Source organism: Bufo gargarizans, chromosome 3, assembly GCF_014858855.1.
Source record: "Bufo gargarizans isolate SCDJY-AF-19 chromosome 3, ASM1485885v1, whole genome shotgun sequence".
Taxonomy (NCBI): Eukaryota; Metazoa; Chordata; class Amphibia; order Anura; family Bufonidae; genus Bufo; species Bufo gargarizans.
Genome location: NC_058082.1, coordinates 358383070 through 358401935, shown reverse-complemented (window position 1 = coordinate 358401935; position 18866 = coordinate 358383070). Strand labels below are relative to the sequence as shown.

At 45.0% G+C, this 18866-nt stretch overlaps 1 protein-coding gene across 11 annotated transcripts in view; it reads left to right on the top strand.

Annotated features, from left to right (window-relative positions):
• Window positions 1-18866, top strand: part of LOC122933105 (protein 4.1-like) — a 183619-nt gene that overhangs the window by 102647 nt on the left and 62106 nt on the right. For all 11 annotated transcript variants that reach the window (XM_044287877.1, XM_044287876.1, XM_044287879.1 and 8 more), the window contains exons 4-5: window positions 472-576; window positions 3521-3563. In XM_044287877.1, coding sequence (XP_044143812.1) covers window positions 472-576; window positions 3521-3563 — 148 coding nt within the window. The remainder of the gene's footprint in view (window positions 1-471; window positions 577-3520; window positions 3564-18866) is intronic.

Below are 18866 nucleotides of genomic sequence, written 5' to 3'. Positions count from 1 at the left end.
ACTCCAACTGTGGTGAAACTACGACTCCCAGCATGCTCCGTTTATTTCTGTGGAGTTCTGAGAGCAGCCAAGCAAGGGGGCATCTTGGGAGTTGTACCACAGCTGGAGTGCCGGAGGTTAGCCATCAGAGATATAGACTATGACATTCATGGCTTAGAACACAAGCTGATGCCAGCTCCTAGACTACAAATACCCATGTTAGGAGCTTGGTACATTAATGCTGGGTTGGATTGCCATGTCAGCTTTTTCTTTAGTGCACTTCCGGACAGAACAGAAAAGGATATAAAGTAAATCCACCGTTTTCCCTGCTGACTGTATTCCAAGAATGTTGGCGTTAGGTCATTGGTAAAGTGTCCTGAACCAGTGTCAGCAACTTATTGTGAATTCAGCAAACTGTTTTGTGCAGTGTTCACACATGACAACATGTTACGTTCAATTCACAAGATGATTTATTTTTGTTTTCTCTTGTAGAAACATGCTAAGGGGCAGGATCTTTTTAAGAAAGTGTGTAGCCACTTAAATATTCTCGAGGAGGATTATTTTGGTCTTGCCATATGGGAGTCCCCTTCTAACAAGGTAAGCGAGGGGTCCGCATAGCAGATCGTTCTATGGTGCAAAACAGTTAAAGGATTATCCCGGGAAAGATATTTAAAACTTCTCAGCATGGTGAAAATACACTTATAGAGAGTATTTATTATTATTTTTTTTATCAATTCTCTTCTGAAGATGACTGATCCACAACCATTTGCTACTTACTATGTCGGGACATTGTCGTCGCAATAGAGACATGTGACCGACCAGTCATTGGTGTGATGACAGGTGTCTCTTGTTGGGATGAGAATGGTGGGAAACCAGGCATCCTCTCTGAGGTGATTGTGCCTGTTTATCTAGTTTCACAAATCTTAGACATATTAATAAGTTGTTTTTTCTCCTGGACAACCCATTTAAGTCTTTTCGGATCAAATTCAGTTACTCTCTTGTGTAAACTGTGATGCTCTGAGTTGCATTTTCATTGTTCATTCATTGTCTGGTTTTGCAGAGAGCCAGTGTCCTTTAATTAGCTCCCACCAGTCCTTCCTTTCAGACCTCATTGTCCATCAGATTAATCTATACAGGATGAGCTTGCGCATGGTTGACCGCACTTCTGCAGCAGGCACAGAGACCCCTTCTGTCTGTACAGCTCTGCTCGGCATCATTCAGTAGACTTTGATTAACAGATCCAGACATCTTGTTTAAAGGCTGTAGCTCAATGCAGTGATGAAAAATTGCTTTGTTAAGAGTTTTGGCTTTAAGTAAACATTCCCAAAGAGCTAATCACAGAGTGGCATTTAATAATGTCTCACTTGGCTCTTCTTTTGTTCAGAATGCAGTAGAAAGAATTGTGTGTTTTAAAAATGCGCTGTCTTTTTTTTTTTTTTTTAAAGGTACAGATGGGTGTTGCCAGTTGAGGCTGTGTCCCTGCACAGTCTGACATTAGCAGCACTGCTTATACCTATTCAGACACACCAGCTACTGGTAATACCCAGCAGTACCTTGACTGCAAGCAATTTATATGTAAACCTCTAGTAGGAATAATACAGGAATGGCACAATAGATACTTTAGATGCTCCAGAATGGTTATTACATGGGGAATGAGAGTATTTACTAAAACTGACATGTCAGGAGAGATGACAGGTCTTCTTTTTATTTATAAAAATAAATAAATTGTGTGATAAACATTGCAGATGTAGCATTGAATTCACTATTGCCTGTGATAAGGCAGAGCGGTAATGGACCTAAACGGTATTGTTTCTATAAAATACAAAAATAGTGTACCGTAAAGAGGATGGGGGGTATATGTGTATTGGGAATGAGAGAGGATTTCATTTTTTAATCTAGATGTTTTTCGTTCCAAGAAGTATCAGATGTGAAACCAGAAGAGAAGAAATATTTGTTGACATTACTGTGTAGATCAAAGAAGAAAAAAAAGCTAAACTTTAAAAAAAAGTGTGGATTTTAAGTAAATGGGGAAAATAAACTGATTTTCTTATGGAGAATAATGAATATGTGGGTTACCAAAAAATATATAACAGCACTTTAATTGTATGTTTATCTCTTTGCAGTTTATGGCAGCAGAACAGGTTTTTATTTGTAGTTAAAAAGGACCTTTCACCTCTCCTGACATGTCTGTTTTAGTAGCTACTTGCATTCCCCGTGTAATAACCATTCTGGAGCATCTTTTAGATCACTCTGTGTTGTGCCATCCCTCTATTATTCCTTCTAGAAGTTTACAAATTAATCTCTCAATAAAGGTCCAGCTGGGTGATTAATCAGTATGTACAAGGAATAGAGGTACTGCACAACATAATTATAGGAATAGATGCTCCATCATTTTTATTATATGGGGATGCAGGTAGTTACTAGGCTCTCTTCAAAGGGATTGTCTGACTTCATGATATTGGTTACTTTTGCTCAGGATAAGTCATCAATATCCGATCAGTGGTGGTCCGACTCTCTGCACGGCCGCGCCACTCATGCGAGCGCTGCGTTGTCTTCACTGTTTACCTGCACGCCATCTACTTTGTAATGGTGAGGCGGTGTAAATACAGCTGTTTGTACCACTGTGAATTACCGGTACTTGCTTTTATGGAATACCAAACAATATCTGGGCAAAGCGATTATGTAGGTTTCCTGTCCAATAAAAGACTATAGCTGAATTGTTGTGAGGTATACAATTCCTATCACTTTTATCAGGAAAGAGCCGAACCCTACATAGAAGACAAAATACCAGTGATTGGCTGCACCGAATGGAGGACCCTGATCCTCTATGCACCCTTCCCTTGAATAAAACGCTGCCACAACCCTTGTCTACGTCTGAAACTAAAATGGCGTTTTCATGGAATTGCAGTTGTGCTTGTTGTATTCTGCTGCTCCATTCAAACTCTATGGGAGTGACTGAAACAGCTAAGCACATGACACATAACCCCGAGAGTCTTCTCCGTTCTACCTGTTTCCTCCTACAGGTGAAGCAGAAATCAGAAGGAAGATTTCTCTATTGATTTTTTGTATTATTTTTTGTGTGTGTTCTTTTCAAAGAAACTGTCAAAGACCTAAAAGATGGTTTAGTAAGGGCATCACACGTCAGGCTGTTTTTATCCCTGCATATCTGCATCAGGCCGGCATTCTAGAAGAGTGTACAGACCTACAAAGCTAGTTATTTTTCCATTCTTCTTTTACCCCTTAGATAAAGATTTAATATGTGTACAGGTATAATCGGCACTGATAAACCGTATCTGTCTCCATTGTTCTGGCCTGCTGCCCCTGAACCAGAGTATTGGCAGGAAATGTTTCAAAGGCTCAGAGCATGTAGAGTACTGTGTTGTACCCCATAATGTTGTGGGAGGACAGATTAAAACTTATTTAAATGGTAAGGAAAAATATTTGCATTCTTGCAGTACATTCTGACTCCATGAAGTTTATGGTCCTCTTTGTATGAAATAAAAAAATGAATGAATGAAAATGACGATTTCTTCCATTTTAGACCTGGATCGACGCGGTGAAGGACATCAGGAAACAGGTGCATGGTGAGTATATTTTGTGGCCTCTTGTTAAAGGTTGGTTTGGGTTAGGAGGGAGTACTGCTTCAAGCAATCAAGTACCAAACAGACTTCGTTTTAACACGAGCATTATTGGTGTCGCACCAAGGCACCTTCTGCTGGACTTTGTATGAGATGTCTAGACCTCTTCAGTAGCTGGCTCGTCCAGCAGCTATTGCTCTTGATTCCCCGATACACGCTTGCTTCGTTCACCATGCGCTGTAAGTGACATGTGGGTCCTTAAGATGACTTCTTACCAAGTTTATTAGCATAGAAAAAAAGCATATTCTTCAAAAATATTTGCCATAACATTTGAGATCTACATAGTAACATAGTTTATAAGGCTGAAAAAAGACATTTGTCCATCCAGTTCAGCCTGATATCCTGCAAGTTGATCCAGAGGAAGGCAAAAAAAACAAACCTGTGAGGTAGAAGCCAATTTTCCTCACTTTAGGGGAATAAATAATTCCTTCCCGACTCCAATCCGGCAATCAGAATAACTCCCTGGATCAACGACCCCTCTCTAGTAGCTATAGCCTGTAATATTATTACGCTCCAGAAATACATCCAGGCCTCTCTTGAATTCCTTTATTGTACTCACCATCACCACCTCCTCAGGCAGAGAGTTCCATAGTCTCACTGCTCTTACCGTAAAGAATCCTCTTCTATGTTTGTGTACAAACCTTCTTTCCTCCAAACGCAGAGGAAAGAAGCATCTCAACCAGTCTATGTTCATATAAAAACTGTAGATTATTATTATTGATGCATTGGGGATCTGCGATGACCTCTAGGTACAGAGGCAGGCCAGACAGTATTCTCTTTCCCCAGTGACCTGCCTTCTTGAAGTGGCTGCAGGAAACCCCAGTCATCTTGTAGTGTCTTGCCATCTGCCGCTGTGTTAGCAGGTAGACTTTTACAGTGGGCCCCCAAAATGTATTTTACTGGAGGGCCTTAGGCTCCTCACAGCAAGCAGACATCTTTAAGATGGTGTGTACGTATCTTATATGATCACATTATTTAGCGTTTCTTGATACTGCAGAGCGTATGAAAAGCTTTTAGCTAGATTGATGTGTGTCATGTGCTTTCTGGTTGTGTCCTTATGCTCTAGGAGCACGTGCCCACATGATACGATAATAAAACTAGTTTTAACTTTGCAGTTGTGCTCTCATTTTTGGGGCTTTGTAATCAGCATGATGCAGCTTAGTGATGATGGGAGGGGTTGCTTAAACCTTTGGCACAGATCTCTGTGGAAAATGGTTAGCTGGGAGGGAGCGGACAACACTGATCCCTTTCCAGATGGCTCAACGGCCTCTAGGTTTAAGCCTCTTTAGCTGATCAGTCGTCCGTGTTGTGTTGTTTCAAGATGAGTTTGCACCATAAGCTGGCCTCCTTTCCCTTTATCTATGCCCCCTTTTCTGCCACAGTACAGTGTGGTATTTTCTTGTACTTGTGTCCCTTTCTGATTTTAAAAGACATGCTAGCTTACATTGTAATCATAATGCGAGTTTAGAATGATTTGCATTTTCTAGTGATGATTTTACATTTATGAGCGGTGCTTTTCAGAAAGGCCTTTAAACTCATTTAACATTCTGCATAGTGTGTTCTGACGGTCCGTACCCCATACTGAGTACATAAGTGGTGGTGAGGAAGCTAGCAGCCCAGTCACCCCTAATTATTTCCTATATATTTTGGCTGAATTCGTGCTCATAATCCTGATCCATTTATCATTGTTTAGTGAGCAATCATTGCACTGTAGTTCAACTCCATACTGAACCTCTAGGCCTTTTTATATTTTGTGGTTTTTCATATTTCACTGTAAGTTACATTTGCTAATACTGTATCCTAATCATACTCTGCATTAAAATGTGCATGAAGCAGGAGTGATTTTAACAGAAAACAACCCATAACGTTCTATAGTTGATTAACAGGATCCAAAGACTGAAATCGGGAATTCATTTTTCTCATAGTTGCCCTGGTCTTTATTACAAATCATTCTCACAGCCACACCAAAAACACTGCATACCCACATAAATAAATGCCGTTCTGCTGCTTTTGGTAGACGCAACTTATTGCAGAAGGTGTTCCAAGAAATAGTGTGAAGCTTGTGCAATGTCTGTCGTAATATGTGGCATAACCCCCCACACACCTAGTGTAAGCTTTCATTACCCACTTGCTTATTGGTTAACTGTTCACATTCAGTGATGGGTCAGTTCAGTGTTCGCCAGCGAACAAATGCGGGCTGCCGTCTTTAGTTAGGTAGACTCACCCGTCCGGCGATGCACCGGTAAGCCCTTACCTTCGCCTGTGCCGGGTGCCGGTCTGAAATCAAATGCAGTCACCGGGAGCAGGCAGTTCCAAGAACAGCTGCCGGGGGCCTTCATCGGGCTGTTCTCGGAACTGCCTGTTCCCGGTGACATTTATGGCTTATCCCCAGAGACTGGACCCGTACCAATCTCCAGTACAGGGGTCCCCCTAACCCCATCCTTTCTCTTGACGTCCAAAAGAGTACATGCATATGGGTCCGCGCTAGACTTGAATGGCGAGTGTTTCACAAACAAGAAGTCTTCATGGAGATTTTGCAGCTTCACAGATGCATCCCCAGTATAAGGTCTCGATAACCACCAGCAAAGCGACTTCCTTGAAGAGGAACAGATCATAGTGCAATACCCAAAATCTTTTGTTAAAAAGTATAATTTATTGTACTTGCAATAAAACAACTTGCATAAAGCGTGTAAATTAGCCTGACCTGGGTTTCGCCTTCGCTTCGTCTCGGGCGTCACAATCAAATCCACCCGAACTCTGATCTTATGCACTTAGGGTACTATGTCATTTCCGGTTTCCAGAATCCAAGTTAGTACAAAATATCATAATGTTCTCATATATAAAATAAAATATGTGACATATATTAAATCACTTACAGCGAAAAATGTAGAATCACTCTTGTGACTAGCACAAAACCTACTGGCATCGTATGCCATATACGCATGCCCTAAGGAGACAACATGGTTGTGCATCCACCGGTTGGTGCCCTGTACCTAGAGTACAAACCATTCTTCAGGTTCGGGTGGTGGGCAATGACTTGCCGTGTTTGAATATAAAAATAATAATATATATATATATATGATATGGAAACCTAAAACCCCTACTCTACCTAAAAACGCCTAATACATCCCCATTACCTTATATCATCTAATATCCCACCCTCTACCATTCAAGGAAGCGGCCTGTGAGTATTATACTAGAAATCTCATGGAATATTGTTGTATTAATCCATACTGACAGCTTTCATGTCCCATTCAATGTTGAGGCCTTTGGGTTGTAGCGTATTTAATTCGTAGAGCCGCTGTGCTTCGCTCTTTGTTTAACCGCATCCCCACCTCTCCAATTCTTATGTACATGTTCAACCCCCACAAATCTCAGTCCTGCAAGGTTTTTGTGGTGAAGTTTTCCGCACATTTTAAAGAAGTTCACCACAAAAACCCTGCAGGACTGAGACGCATCGCCGGACGGGTGAGTCTACCTTAGTAAAGATGGCAGCCCACATGTGTTCGCTGGCGAACACTGTGAACTGATCATCACTGTTCACATTTACTTTTAAGGTTTCTGCACACAGCCAAAAAAAACTCTGCATAATACAGTACCAGCAAAGTGAATGAGATTTGACAAATCTCATGTACACTTTGCTTTTATCCTTAGGTGCGGAAATTGACCTGTTGTGTGGATTTTAAAATCTGCAGCATGTCAATTATTTGTGCGATTCCGCACCTTCTGTAGAGTGTTTTTCCCCATAGACTTTAATATTGTTGTTAACAAACAGAAAACTCGCACAAAAATCCGCACCAAAAACACACAAAAAACGTACAAAAACACATCAAAACTGCAATACAATAATAGTGCACATTTCAGTGTGTGTTTCTTCCTTTTTTTTTCTTTTTTTTTTTGTGCAGGTTTGCTCCAGATTTTCTGTACACACATTGCACCATGTGCAGGCACCGTTAGGTCTTTTACGGTCTGCAATATGCAGCACCGGCCGTGTGCTCACCGCATTACGGATGTGGACACATGGAGTGCTTCCGTGGGGTTTTCTGTCTGTGCCTCCGCACCACAAAAAATAGAACTTGCTCACGGACCCATTGGGCCTGGATCCTTCACGGCAGTCGCACGTATGGTGCTTGTGCATTGGGGACCACAAATTGCGGGTCCCAATACACCACGAAACTGCCGCGTGCAAGAAGCCTTTAGGGGTATGTTCACTTGGCTGATTTTCCACGTGGATTTCAATGCTTGCGAGTGTATATAATCTGCATGTAAACCACATGTTCATAGTGTTTAGTTCAAAGCAGTGTTAGTTTATATGGCTTCGATTTTTCTGCCTGCAGATTGCAACTCCATGTCACAAAACAAAAAAAAAACACACTCGCATTAGTTTTTACAGAAACTGGTAGCCATACATGGAGAAGCCCTAATTATCGGGACTAATGAGTGCACACCAGCAGAAATCCAAGGGTTAGGCCTCATGCACAAGGCCGTTGCCCAGCCTTGCTCCTATTGTGGCCCGTAAACAGCGGGCCCACAATATATGGGCACCAGCCATGTGTGCATCTTACCATGAATGCAGACCCCTTTGCTTGAATGGGTTCGCAATCAGGGAGATGCGTTGCAGAACAGAGGCATGGATCGGAAGTGCTTCGTGGGTTTTTCTGTCCATTCCTCCGCAACGCATAAAAATAGTATATGCATTACTTTTTAGCAGTGCGGATCGTGGACCCGATTCAAGTGAATGAGTCAGTTTCTGCAGACGCTGGCCAGTCGGGTTCTATACATCGCGCACTGTAGTTACGTCCGCAGCACGGGCAAGACCGACACACGGTCGTGTGCATGAAGCCTTAGCCTTGGCTTTCTGCAGCTGAGTTTCTTTCAAATAAGCATCTGGTTTGTCAGCATGAAAAATCAGCCATCTGATCTTGTGAGGATTTCAACACGGAGCGTGCAATTTCCTTTTTGCACAAACTCTGTTCTGTAATCCAAGTTGTATTTTTTTGACTGTTAAAATTCAGCACTGCTACAGCAGCCATTGGACACTGAAGCCACATTACATAACTGTACTTGCACAGCCAGCTCATATGGAAGGCTCCAATACCGCTAATGTAATTAGGGTTAGGTTGTGGCCGTCAGTGCTCTAAACGTTGTTCTATGTGTCCATTCAGCGTCTGCATTGACAAGTCCATAGACCTCGAAGATGTTAGGAGGGTCCTTTTGACATTCACTAGGCAGGTAAAGGTCAGCATACTTTATCTCTTAATGATGTATAGAAAAGCTTAATCTCGCTGCATTTTCATATGCAGTTGTCATCCCAAATATGTTTTTGCAATTTTTTTTTTTATGGTAACCACTGGTTGCTGAATATGGTGGCGTACATCAAGGCATCATGTTTGACACCAGGAAATTTCACTGGTGTAAGCCCAGACTTTAGCTTCCTAACACAGTTTGAGGCGAGTGTTATCTTAAGGGGATATTCAAACCTTAGCTGTTTATGGCATAAAAATAGGATAAATGTCGGATATATGCGAGTCACACATAGAAGCCCCGTTCCACCTGGCAAGGCAGCCACCTCATCACAGCAGACGATGAATGGCTGGTGCCCTGCTGTTTCTGTGACTGCTATAGAAATTAATGGAGAGAGACGCATACACGTGGGACCACCTCTCCATTAGGGGTGGTGGACACGTCAAGAGAGAGGATGGGGTTAGGGGACCCCTGTACTGGAGATTGGTACGGGTTCCGTCTCTGGAGATAAGCCATAAATGTTTAAGGTGGAAATACCCCATTAAGTAAGTAATTTTCTAAATAAATGATTGCTTCGGTGTAAAACTGTAATTGCAGCCCTGCATGTAACAATGGGTTTGTCATATTTTTGCATGTGTTTTCTCTATGCCCCTCCATTTACTTATTCTTTAGGCTTTAAAACCAAATGCTAAATACTGATCAAACTCTGATGTGTGGATGAGACCTAAAGTACTTTTGTTTTGTCTCCTCACCATTTTTACTATCTACGCTTCCTGTTGGATAATGTTGACCCTGATCCTCACACGATCAGGTTTTAATGCAGGCATCCTACAACTCCCACAATGCCCTGCTGTAGGCTGATACCTGTAGGCTGTTCGGGCATCCTGGGAGTTGTAGTTTTGCAACAGCTGGAGGGCCGCAGTTTGAGGATGCCTGTCTTAATGCATCGGTTCCAACGGATTCTACAGAAAGATTATGGTGACACCTAGTGGACTAAACCCCATTTTACAGAGGGCTTTACTCCAAGTGTACCATTTATCTTTGCAAGCTCCCTACAGGTGTTGATGATGGGCAGGTTTCCAGCTTTTTAAAATCACATCCACCTTGATGCTGCTGATATTCTGCACCTCCAGCGTATCTGCCACTTGTGGATGTACCCTTGAGGAGTTTAAATGTTTTGACCTGAACCAGATGCATCAATTGATTTAATTGACATTATTTTGATGCTGCCTTTGTAGTGTTCCTCCAGTTTTGTAAGATGTTCTGAGTAAGGCTAGTTTCACACTAGCGTTCGTCGGTCCGCTCGTGAGCTCCGTTTGAAGGAGCTCACGAGCGGACCCGAACGCCTCCGTCCAGCCCTGATGCAGTCTGAATGGAGCGGATCCGCTCAGACTGCATCAGTCTGGCGGCGTTCAGCCTCCGCTCCGCTCGCCTCCGCACGGACAGGCGGACAGCTGAACGCTGCTTGCAGCGTTCAGCTGTCCGCCTGGCCGTGCGGAGGCGAGCGGATCCGTTCAGACTTACAATGTAAGTCAATGGGAACGGATTCGCTTGAAGAGGTCACCATATGGCTCAATCTTTAAGCGGATCCGTCCCCCATAGACTTTACATTGAAAGTCTGAACGGATCCGCTCAGGCATCTTGCGCACTTAGAACATTTTCTAAGTTATTAATGCAGACGGATCCGTACTGAACGGAGCCTCCGTCTGCATTAATATGATCGGATCCGTTCAGAACGGATCCGATCAAGCGCTAGTGTGAAAGTAGCCTAACAGTGTGTAGTTGTAGTCTTTTATCTCCTTTTTTTTTTTTCTTACTTGATGTACAGACAGATTGAAACGGATGATCATTTGTTTACATCCTTTCTTATAAAATTAAAACTAAATGCTGCAAAGCAGGTATATTTCTGTTTTGTCTGTAAGCAAAAGATTACTATGAGATTACTCAGTATGCGCTCTCTTTTTTTAAATGGGACCTTGATTTAAAGGGATTCTGTCACCTCCCCTCAGCCAAAAAACGATTTAAAAGCAGCCATGCAGCACAGCTTACCTGGATTAAGCTGTGCTCTTTTATCTGGAAATCCGTCCAGCAGTTACTGCAAAAAACGACTTTGATCGATATGTAAATGTGTCCTGAAGGTGCCCAGAGGGGCGTTTTTTTCTTAGTGAGCCCAGTACCGCCCCTCTTTCAGTGCCCAGCCCGCCTTCCTTGTACTTTCTAACCGCCCCCAGCCTGCCACAGCCTCCCCTCCCTCTCCTCCCCCTCCCTCACGCCGAACGAAGTCTCGCACAGGCGCAGTACCCACTGAGGGCTGCGCCTGTGCGATCATCAGGAGACTGAGGGCGGCAGCTTCATCTTCGTCACTGGGCATGCGCCGAGCCCAGTGACGTCCGATGTTAGCTCTTTCCCTCAGTCAGCCTGGTAGAAAGCGCAGAGGATTGCCGATCGGCTGCTGCACCCTGCGCTTTCTCCAGTCTGCCTGCCACAGTGAAGACGGCCAGCGATTTCTTGCCCCACCCTCCCTTCAGGAAAGAAATAAGTATTTGTTTTTGCTCAGTGAAAATGTATAAATTCAGTAAAGCTTTACTTAATATAATAATACCTAATTCGCCCCAACAAATACTTATTTCTTTCCTGAAGGGAGGGTGGGGAAAGAAATCGCTGGCCGTCTTCACTGTGGCAGGCAGACTGGAGAAAGCGCAGGGTGCAGCAGCCGATCGGCAATCCTCTGCGCATCCTACCAGGCTGAGGGAAAGAGCTAACATCGGACGTCACTGGGCTCGGCGCATGCCCAGTGACGAAGATGAAGCTGCCGCCCTCAGTCTCCTGATGATCGCACAGGCGCAGCCCTCAGTGGGTACTGCGCCTGTGCGAGACTTCGTTCGGCGTGAGGGAGGGGGAGGAGAGGGAGGGGAGGCTGTGGCAGGCTGGGGGCGGCGGTTAGAAAGTACAAGGAAGGCGGGCTGGGCACTGAAAGAGGGGCGGTACTGGGCTCACTAAGAAGAAAAAAACGCCCCTCTGGGCACCTTCAGGACACATTTACATATCGATCAAAGTCGTTTTTTGCAGTAACTGCTGGACGGATTTCAAGATAAAAGAGCACAGCTTAATCCAGGTAAGCTGTGCTGCATGGCTGCTTTTAAATCGTTTTTTGGCTAAGGGGAGGTGACAGAATCCCTTTAAAGCACTTGGCCGTTCTAAAGAAAACTTTAGGTTTTGAATATCCAATGGCTTTTGGAAGTATTGACCTCTTTGGCAGCATTCTGGATCTCTGCGGCATTAGTCATCTGTGAGCATTGCAGTGTCTGCTTTTGGCCACCTTCACATGGCCTGTATTCATCAGTACTTGTAAACCAAAGCCAGGAATGGATCCTACCAAGAAAAGTATAATAGGTCTGTGCCTGTTTTTGGCTTATAAATACTGATGCAAAATACTGACCAAATACTGACTGTGAAAGTGGCCTTAGAGTATGTTTCCGTGCTCAGTTTTTTTTTATGAATAAGGCTACTTTCACACTAGCGTTCGGGGCTCCGCTTGTGAGTTCCGTTTGAAGGCTCTCACAAGCGGCCCCAAACGGATCCGTACAGCCCCAATGCATTCTGAGTGGATGCGGATCCGCTCAGAATGCATCAGTTTGGCCTCCGCTCCGCTCAGCAGGCGGACACCTGAACGCTGCTTGCAGCGTTTTCGTGTCCGCCTGGCCGTGCGGAGCCAAACGGATCCGTCCAGACTTACAATGCAAGTCAATGGGGATGGATCCGTTTGACGTTGACACAATATGGTGCAATTTCAAACGGATCCGTCCCCCATTGACTTTCAATGCAAAGTCAGGAGTCCCCATCAGATCGGAGTTTTCTCCGATCCGATGGTATATTTTAACTTGAAGCGTCCCCATCACCATGGGAACGCCTCTATGTTAGAATATACCATCGAATTTGAGTTACATCGTAAACCTCAGATCCGACAGTATATTCTAACACAGAGGCGTTCCCATGGTGATGGGGACGCTTCATGTTAGAATATACTGAGAACTGTGTACAGACCCCCCCTCCTCCTGTAATTAACTTATTGGTGGCCAGTGCGGGCCCCCCTCCCTCCCCAGTATTAAATATTACCAGTGTGGCGGCCTCCCCCTCCCTCCCTCCCCAGTATTAAATATGACCAGTGCGGCCTCCCCCTCCCTCCCCAGTATTAAATATTAGCAGTGCGGCGGCCTCCCCCTCCCTCCCTCCCCAGTATTAAATATGACCAGTGCGGCCTCCCCCTCCCTCCCTCCCCAGTATTAAATATTACCAGTGCGGCCCCCTCCCTCTATATTTATTGGTGGCCGGGCCAGTGCGGATTCCAAGTATTGTGAGCAGTGCGGCCTCCCCTCTCCCCCCCTAATTAAAATCACCCCCCCCCCCCCCCCATCATTGGTGGCAGCGGAGAGTACCGATCGGAGTCCCAGTTTAAATCGCTGGGGCTCCGATCGGTTACCATGGCAACCAAGACGCTATTGCAGTCTTGGCTTCCATGGTTACTTGGCAATAAATACAAGCATTATACTTACCTGAAGAGCTGCGATGTCTGACCGGCCGGGCGCTCCTCCTACTGGTAAGTGACAGGTCTGTGCTATAGGCAATGCGCCGCACAGACCTTTCACTTACCAGTAGGAGGAGCTGCCGGCCGGTCAGACATCGCAGCTCTTCAGGTAAGTATAATGCTTGTATTTATTGCCAAGTAACCATGGCAGCCAAGACTGCAATAGCGTCTTGGTTGCCATGGTAACCGATCGGAGCCCCAGCGATTTAAACTGGGACTCCGATCGGTACTCTCCGCTGCCACCAATGATAGGGGGGGGGGGGTGATTTTAATTAGGGGGGGAGAGGGGAGGCCGCACTGCTCACAATACTTGGAATCCGCACTGGCCCGGCCACCAATAAATATAGAGGGAGGGGGCCGCACTGGTCATATTTAATACTGGGGAGGGAGGGAGGGGGAGGCCGCACTGGTCATATTTAATACTGGGGAGGGGGGGGGGCCGCACTGGCCACCAATAAGTTAAATACAGGAGGGGGGGGGGGGGGGTCTGCCCCCTGCTGCCTGGCAGCATCTGCCAGGCAGCAGGGGGCAGTCGTGTACACAGTTCTCAGTATATTCTAACATGAAGCGTCCCCATCAGCATGGGAACGCTTCTGTGTTTAGAATATACTGTCGGATCTGAGTTTTCCGAAGTGAAAAATCAGATCTGAAATAAACAGTTATGCAAACGGATCCGTTCTGAACGGATGCAAGCGTTTGCATTATAGGAGCGGATCCGTCTGTGCAGACACCAGACGGATCCGCTTCTAACGCAAGTGTGAAAGTAGCCTTAGGCCTCATGCACACGACCGTTTTTTTTAAACCACTTCAGCCCCGCTAGGTGAAACCCCCTTCATGACCAGAGCACTTTTTACACTTCGGCACTACACTACTTTCACCGTTTATCGCTCGGTCATGCAACTTACCACCCAAATGAATTTTACCTCCTTTTCTTCTCACTAATAGAGCTTTCATTTGGTGGTATTTTATTGCTGCCGACATTTTTACTTTTTTTGTTATTAATCAAAATGTAACGATTTTTTTGCAAAAAAATGACATTTTTCACTTTCAGCTGTAAAATTTTGCAAAAAAAAACGACATCCATATATACATTTTTCGCCAAATTTATTGTTCTACATGTGTTTGATAAAAAAAAATGTTTGGGCAAAAAAAAAAATGGTTTGGGTAAAAGTTATAGCATTTACAAACTATGGTACAAAAATGTGAATTTCCGCTTTTTGAAACAGCTCTGACTTTCTGAGCACCTGTCATGATTCCTGAGGTTCTACAATGCCCAAACAGTAGAAAACCCCCACAAATGACCCCATTTCGGAAAGTAGACACCCTAAGGTATTCGCTGATGGGCATAGTGAGTTCATAGAACTTTTTATTTTTTGTCACAAGTTAGCGGAAAATGATGATGATTTTATTTTTTTTTATTTTTTCTTACAAAGTCTCATATTCCACTATCTTGCGACAAAAAATAAAAAATTCTAAAAACTTGCCATGCCCCTCACGGAATACCTTGGGGTGTCTTCTTTCCAAAATGGGGTCACTTGTGGGGTAGTTATACTGCCCTGGCAATTTAGGGGCCCAAATGTGTGAGAAGAACTTTGCAATCAAAATGTGTAAAAAATGACCGGTGAAATCCAAAAGGTGCACTTTGGAATATGTGCCCCTTTGCCCACCTTGGCAGCAAAAAAGTGTGACACATCTGGTATCGCCGTACTCAGGAGAAGTTGGGGAATGTGTTTTGGGGTGTCATTTTACATATACCCATGCTGGGTGAGAAAAATATCTTGGTCAAATGCCAACTTTGTATAAAAAAAATGGGAAAAGTTGTCTTTTGCCAAGATATTTCTCTCACCCAGCATGGGTATATGTAAAATGACACCCCAAAACACATTCCCCAACTTCTCCTGAGTACGGCGATACCAGATGTGTCACACTTTTTTGCTGCCAAGGTGGGCAAAGGGGCACATATTCCAAAGTGCACCTTTCAGATTTTGCAGGCCATTTTTTACACATTTTGATTGCAAGGTACTTCTCACACATTTGGGCCCCTAAATTGGCAGGGCAGTATAACTACGCCACAAGTGACCCCATTTTGGAAAGAAGACACCCCAAGGTATTCCGTGAGGGGCATGGCAAGTTCCTAGAATTTTTTATTTTTTGTCACAAGTTAGCGGAAAATGATGATTTTTTTTTTCTTCTCTTTTTTCCTTACAAAGTCTCATATTCCACTAACGTGCGACAAAAAATAAAAAATTCTAGGAACTCGCCATGCCCCTCACGGAATACCTTGGGGTGTCTTCTTTCCAAAATGGGGTCACTTGTGGCGTAGTTATACTGCCCTGGCAATTTAGGGGCCCAAATGTGTGAGAAGTACTTTGCAATCAAAATCTGTAAAAAAATGACCGGTGAAATCCGAAAGGTGCACTTTGGAATATGTGCCCCTTTCCCCACCTTGGCATCAAAAAAGTGTCACACATCTGGTATCGCCGTACTCAGGAGAAGTTGGGGAATGTGTTTTGGGGTGTCATTTTACATATACCCATGCTGGGTGAGAGAAATATCTTGGCAAAAGACAACTTTTCCCATTTTTTTATACAAAGTTGGCATTTGACCAAGATATTTTTCTCACCCAGCATGGGTATATGTAAAATGACACCCCAAAACACATTCCCCAACTTCTCCTGAGTACGGCGATACCAGATGTGTCACACTTTTTTGCTGCCAAGGTGGGCAAAGGGGCCCAAATTCCTTTTAGGAGGGCATTTTTAGACATTTGGATCCCAGACTTCTTCTCACACTTTCGGGCCCCTAAAAAGCCAGGGCAGTATAAATACCCCACATGTGACCCCACTTTGGAAAGAAGACACCCCAAGGTATTCAATGAGGGGCATGGCGAGTTCCTAGAATTTTTTTTTTTTTTTGCATAAGTTAGCGGATATTGATTTTTTTTTTTTTGTTTTTTTTCTCACAAAGTCTCACTTTCCGCTAACTTAGGACAAAAATTTCAATCTTTCATGGACTCAATATGCCCCTCACGGAATACCTTGGGGTGTCTTCTTTCCGAAATGGGGTCACATGTGGGGTATTTATACTGCCCTGGCTTTTTAGGGGCCCTAAAGCGTGAGAAGAAGTCTGGAATATAAATGTCTAAAAATGTTTACGCATTTGGATTCCGTGAGGGGTATGGTGCGTCCATGTGAGATTTTATTTTTTGACACAAGTTAGTGGAATATGAGACTTAGTAAGAAAAAACAAAAACAAACAAAAAATTTCCGCTAACTTGTGCCAAAAAAAATGTCTGAATGGAGCCTTACCGGGGGGGGGGGGGGGGGGGTGATCAATGACAGGGGGGTGATCACCCATATAGACTCCCTGATCACCCCCCTGTCATTGATCACCCCCCCTGTAAGGCTCCATTCAGACATCCGCATGATTTTTTACGGATACATGGATCGGATCCACAAAACGCATGCGGACGTCTGAATGGAGCCTTACGGGGGGTTATCAATGACAGGGGGTGATCAGGGTAATCAGGGTGATCACCCCCCTGTCACTGATCACCCCCGCTGTAAGGCTCCATTCAGACATCCGCATGATTTTTTACGGATCCATGGATACATGGATCGGATCCACAAAACGCATGCGGACGTCTGAATGGAGCCTTACAGGGGGGTTATCAATGACAGGGGTAATCAGGGTGATCACCCCCCTGTCACTGATCACCCCCCCTGTAAGGCTCCATTCAGACATCCGCATGATTTTTTACGGATCCATGGATACATGGATCGGTTCCACAAAACGCATGCGGACGTCTGAATGGAGCCTTACAGGGGGGTTATCAATGACAGGGGTGATCAGGGTAATCAGGGTGATCACCCCCCCTGTAAGGCTCCATTCAGACATCCGCATGATTTTTTACGGATCCATGGATACATGGATCGGATCCACAAAACGCATGCGGACGTCTGAATGGAGCCTTACAGGGGGGTTATCAATGACAGGGGGTGATCAGGGTAATCAGGGTGATCACCCCCCTGTCACTGATCACCCCCCCTGTAAGGCTCCATTCAGACATCCGCATGATTTTTTACGGATCCATGGATACATCTATCGGATCCACAAAACGCATGCGGACGTCTGAATGGAGCCTTACAGGGGGGTTATCAATGACAGGGGGTGATCAGGGTGATCACCCCCCTGTCACTGATCACCCCCCCTGTAAGGCTCCATTCAGACATCCGCATGATTTTTTACGGATCCATGGATACATGGATCGGATCCACAAAACGCATGCGGACGTCTGAATGGAGCCTTACAGGGGGGTTATCAATGACAGGGGGTGATCAGGGTGATCACCCCCCTGTCACTGATCACCCCCCCTGTAAGGCTCCATTCAGACATCCGCATGATTTTTTACGGATCCATGGATCGGATCCACAAAACGCATGCGGACGTCTGAATGGAGCCTTACAGGGGGGTTATCAATGACAGGGGGGTGATCAGGGAGTGTATATGGGTGATCACCCGCCTGTCATTGATCACCCCCTGTAAGGCTCCATTCAGACGTCCGCATGTGTTTTGCGGATCCGATCCATGGATCCGTAAAAATCATGCGGACGTCTGAATGGAGCCTTACAGGGGATTGATCAATGACAGGGGGGTGATCAATGACAGGGGATGATCAGGGAGTGTATATGGGTGATCACCCGCCTGTCATTGATCACCCCCCTGTAAGGCTCCATTCAGACGTCCGTATGCTTTTTGCGGATCCGATCCATGTATCCGTGGATCCGTAAAAATCATACGGACGTCTGAACGGAGCCTGACAGGGGGGTGATCAATGACAGGGGGTGATCAGGGAGTTTATATGGGGTGATCATGGGTGATCAGGGGTTTATAAGGGGTTAATAAGTGACGGGGGGGGGGGGGGGGTGTAGTGTAGTGTAGTGTGGTGTTTGGTGCGACTGTACTGACCTACCTGAGTCCTCTGGTGGTCGATCCTAACAAAAGGGACCACCAGAGGACCAGGTAGGAGGTATATTAGACGCTGTTATGAAAACAGCGTCTAATATACCTGTTAGGGGTTAAAAAATTCGGATCTCCAGCCTGCCAGCGAACGATCGCCGCTGGCATGCTGGAGATCCACTCGCTTACCTCCCGTTCCTGTGAGCGCGCGCACCTGTGTGCGCGCGTTCACAGGAAATCTCGCGTCTCGCGAGATGACGCATATATGCGTGACTGTGCGCCAGCCTGCCACCTCCGGAACGCACATGTGCGTTAGGCGGTCCGGAGGTGGTTAAAGTCCGCAGGTCCGTGATCCGTTACCGTTTTTTCGTCCGTGGGTCTTCCTTCTTGTTTTTTGGAGGATCCATGGACATGAAAAATGAAAAAAAAAAATCTAAGTCAAGTTTGCCATTGAAATGATA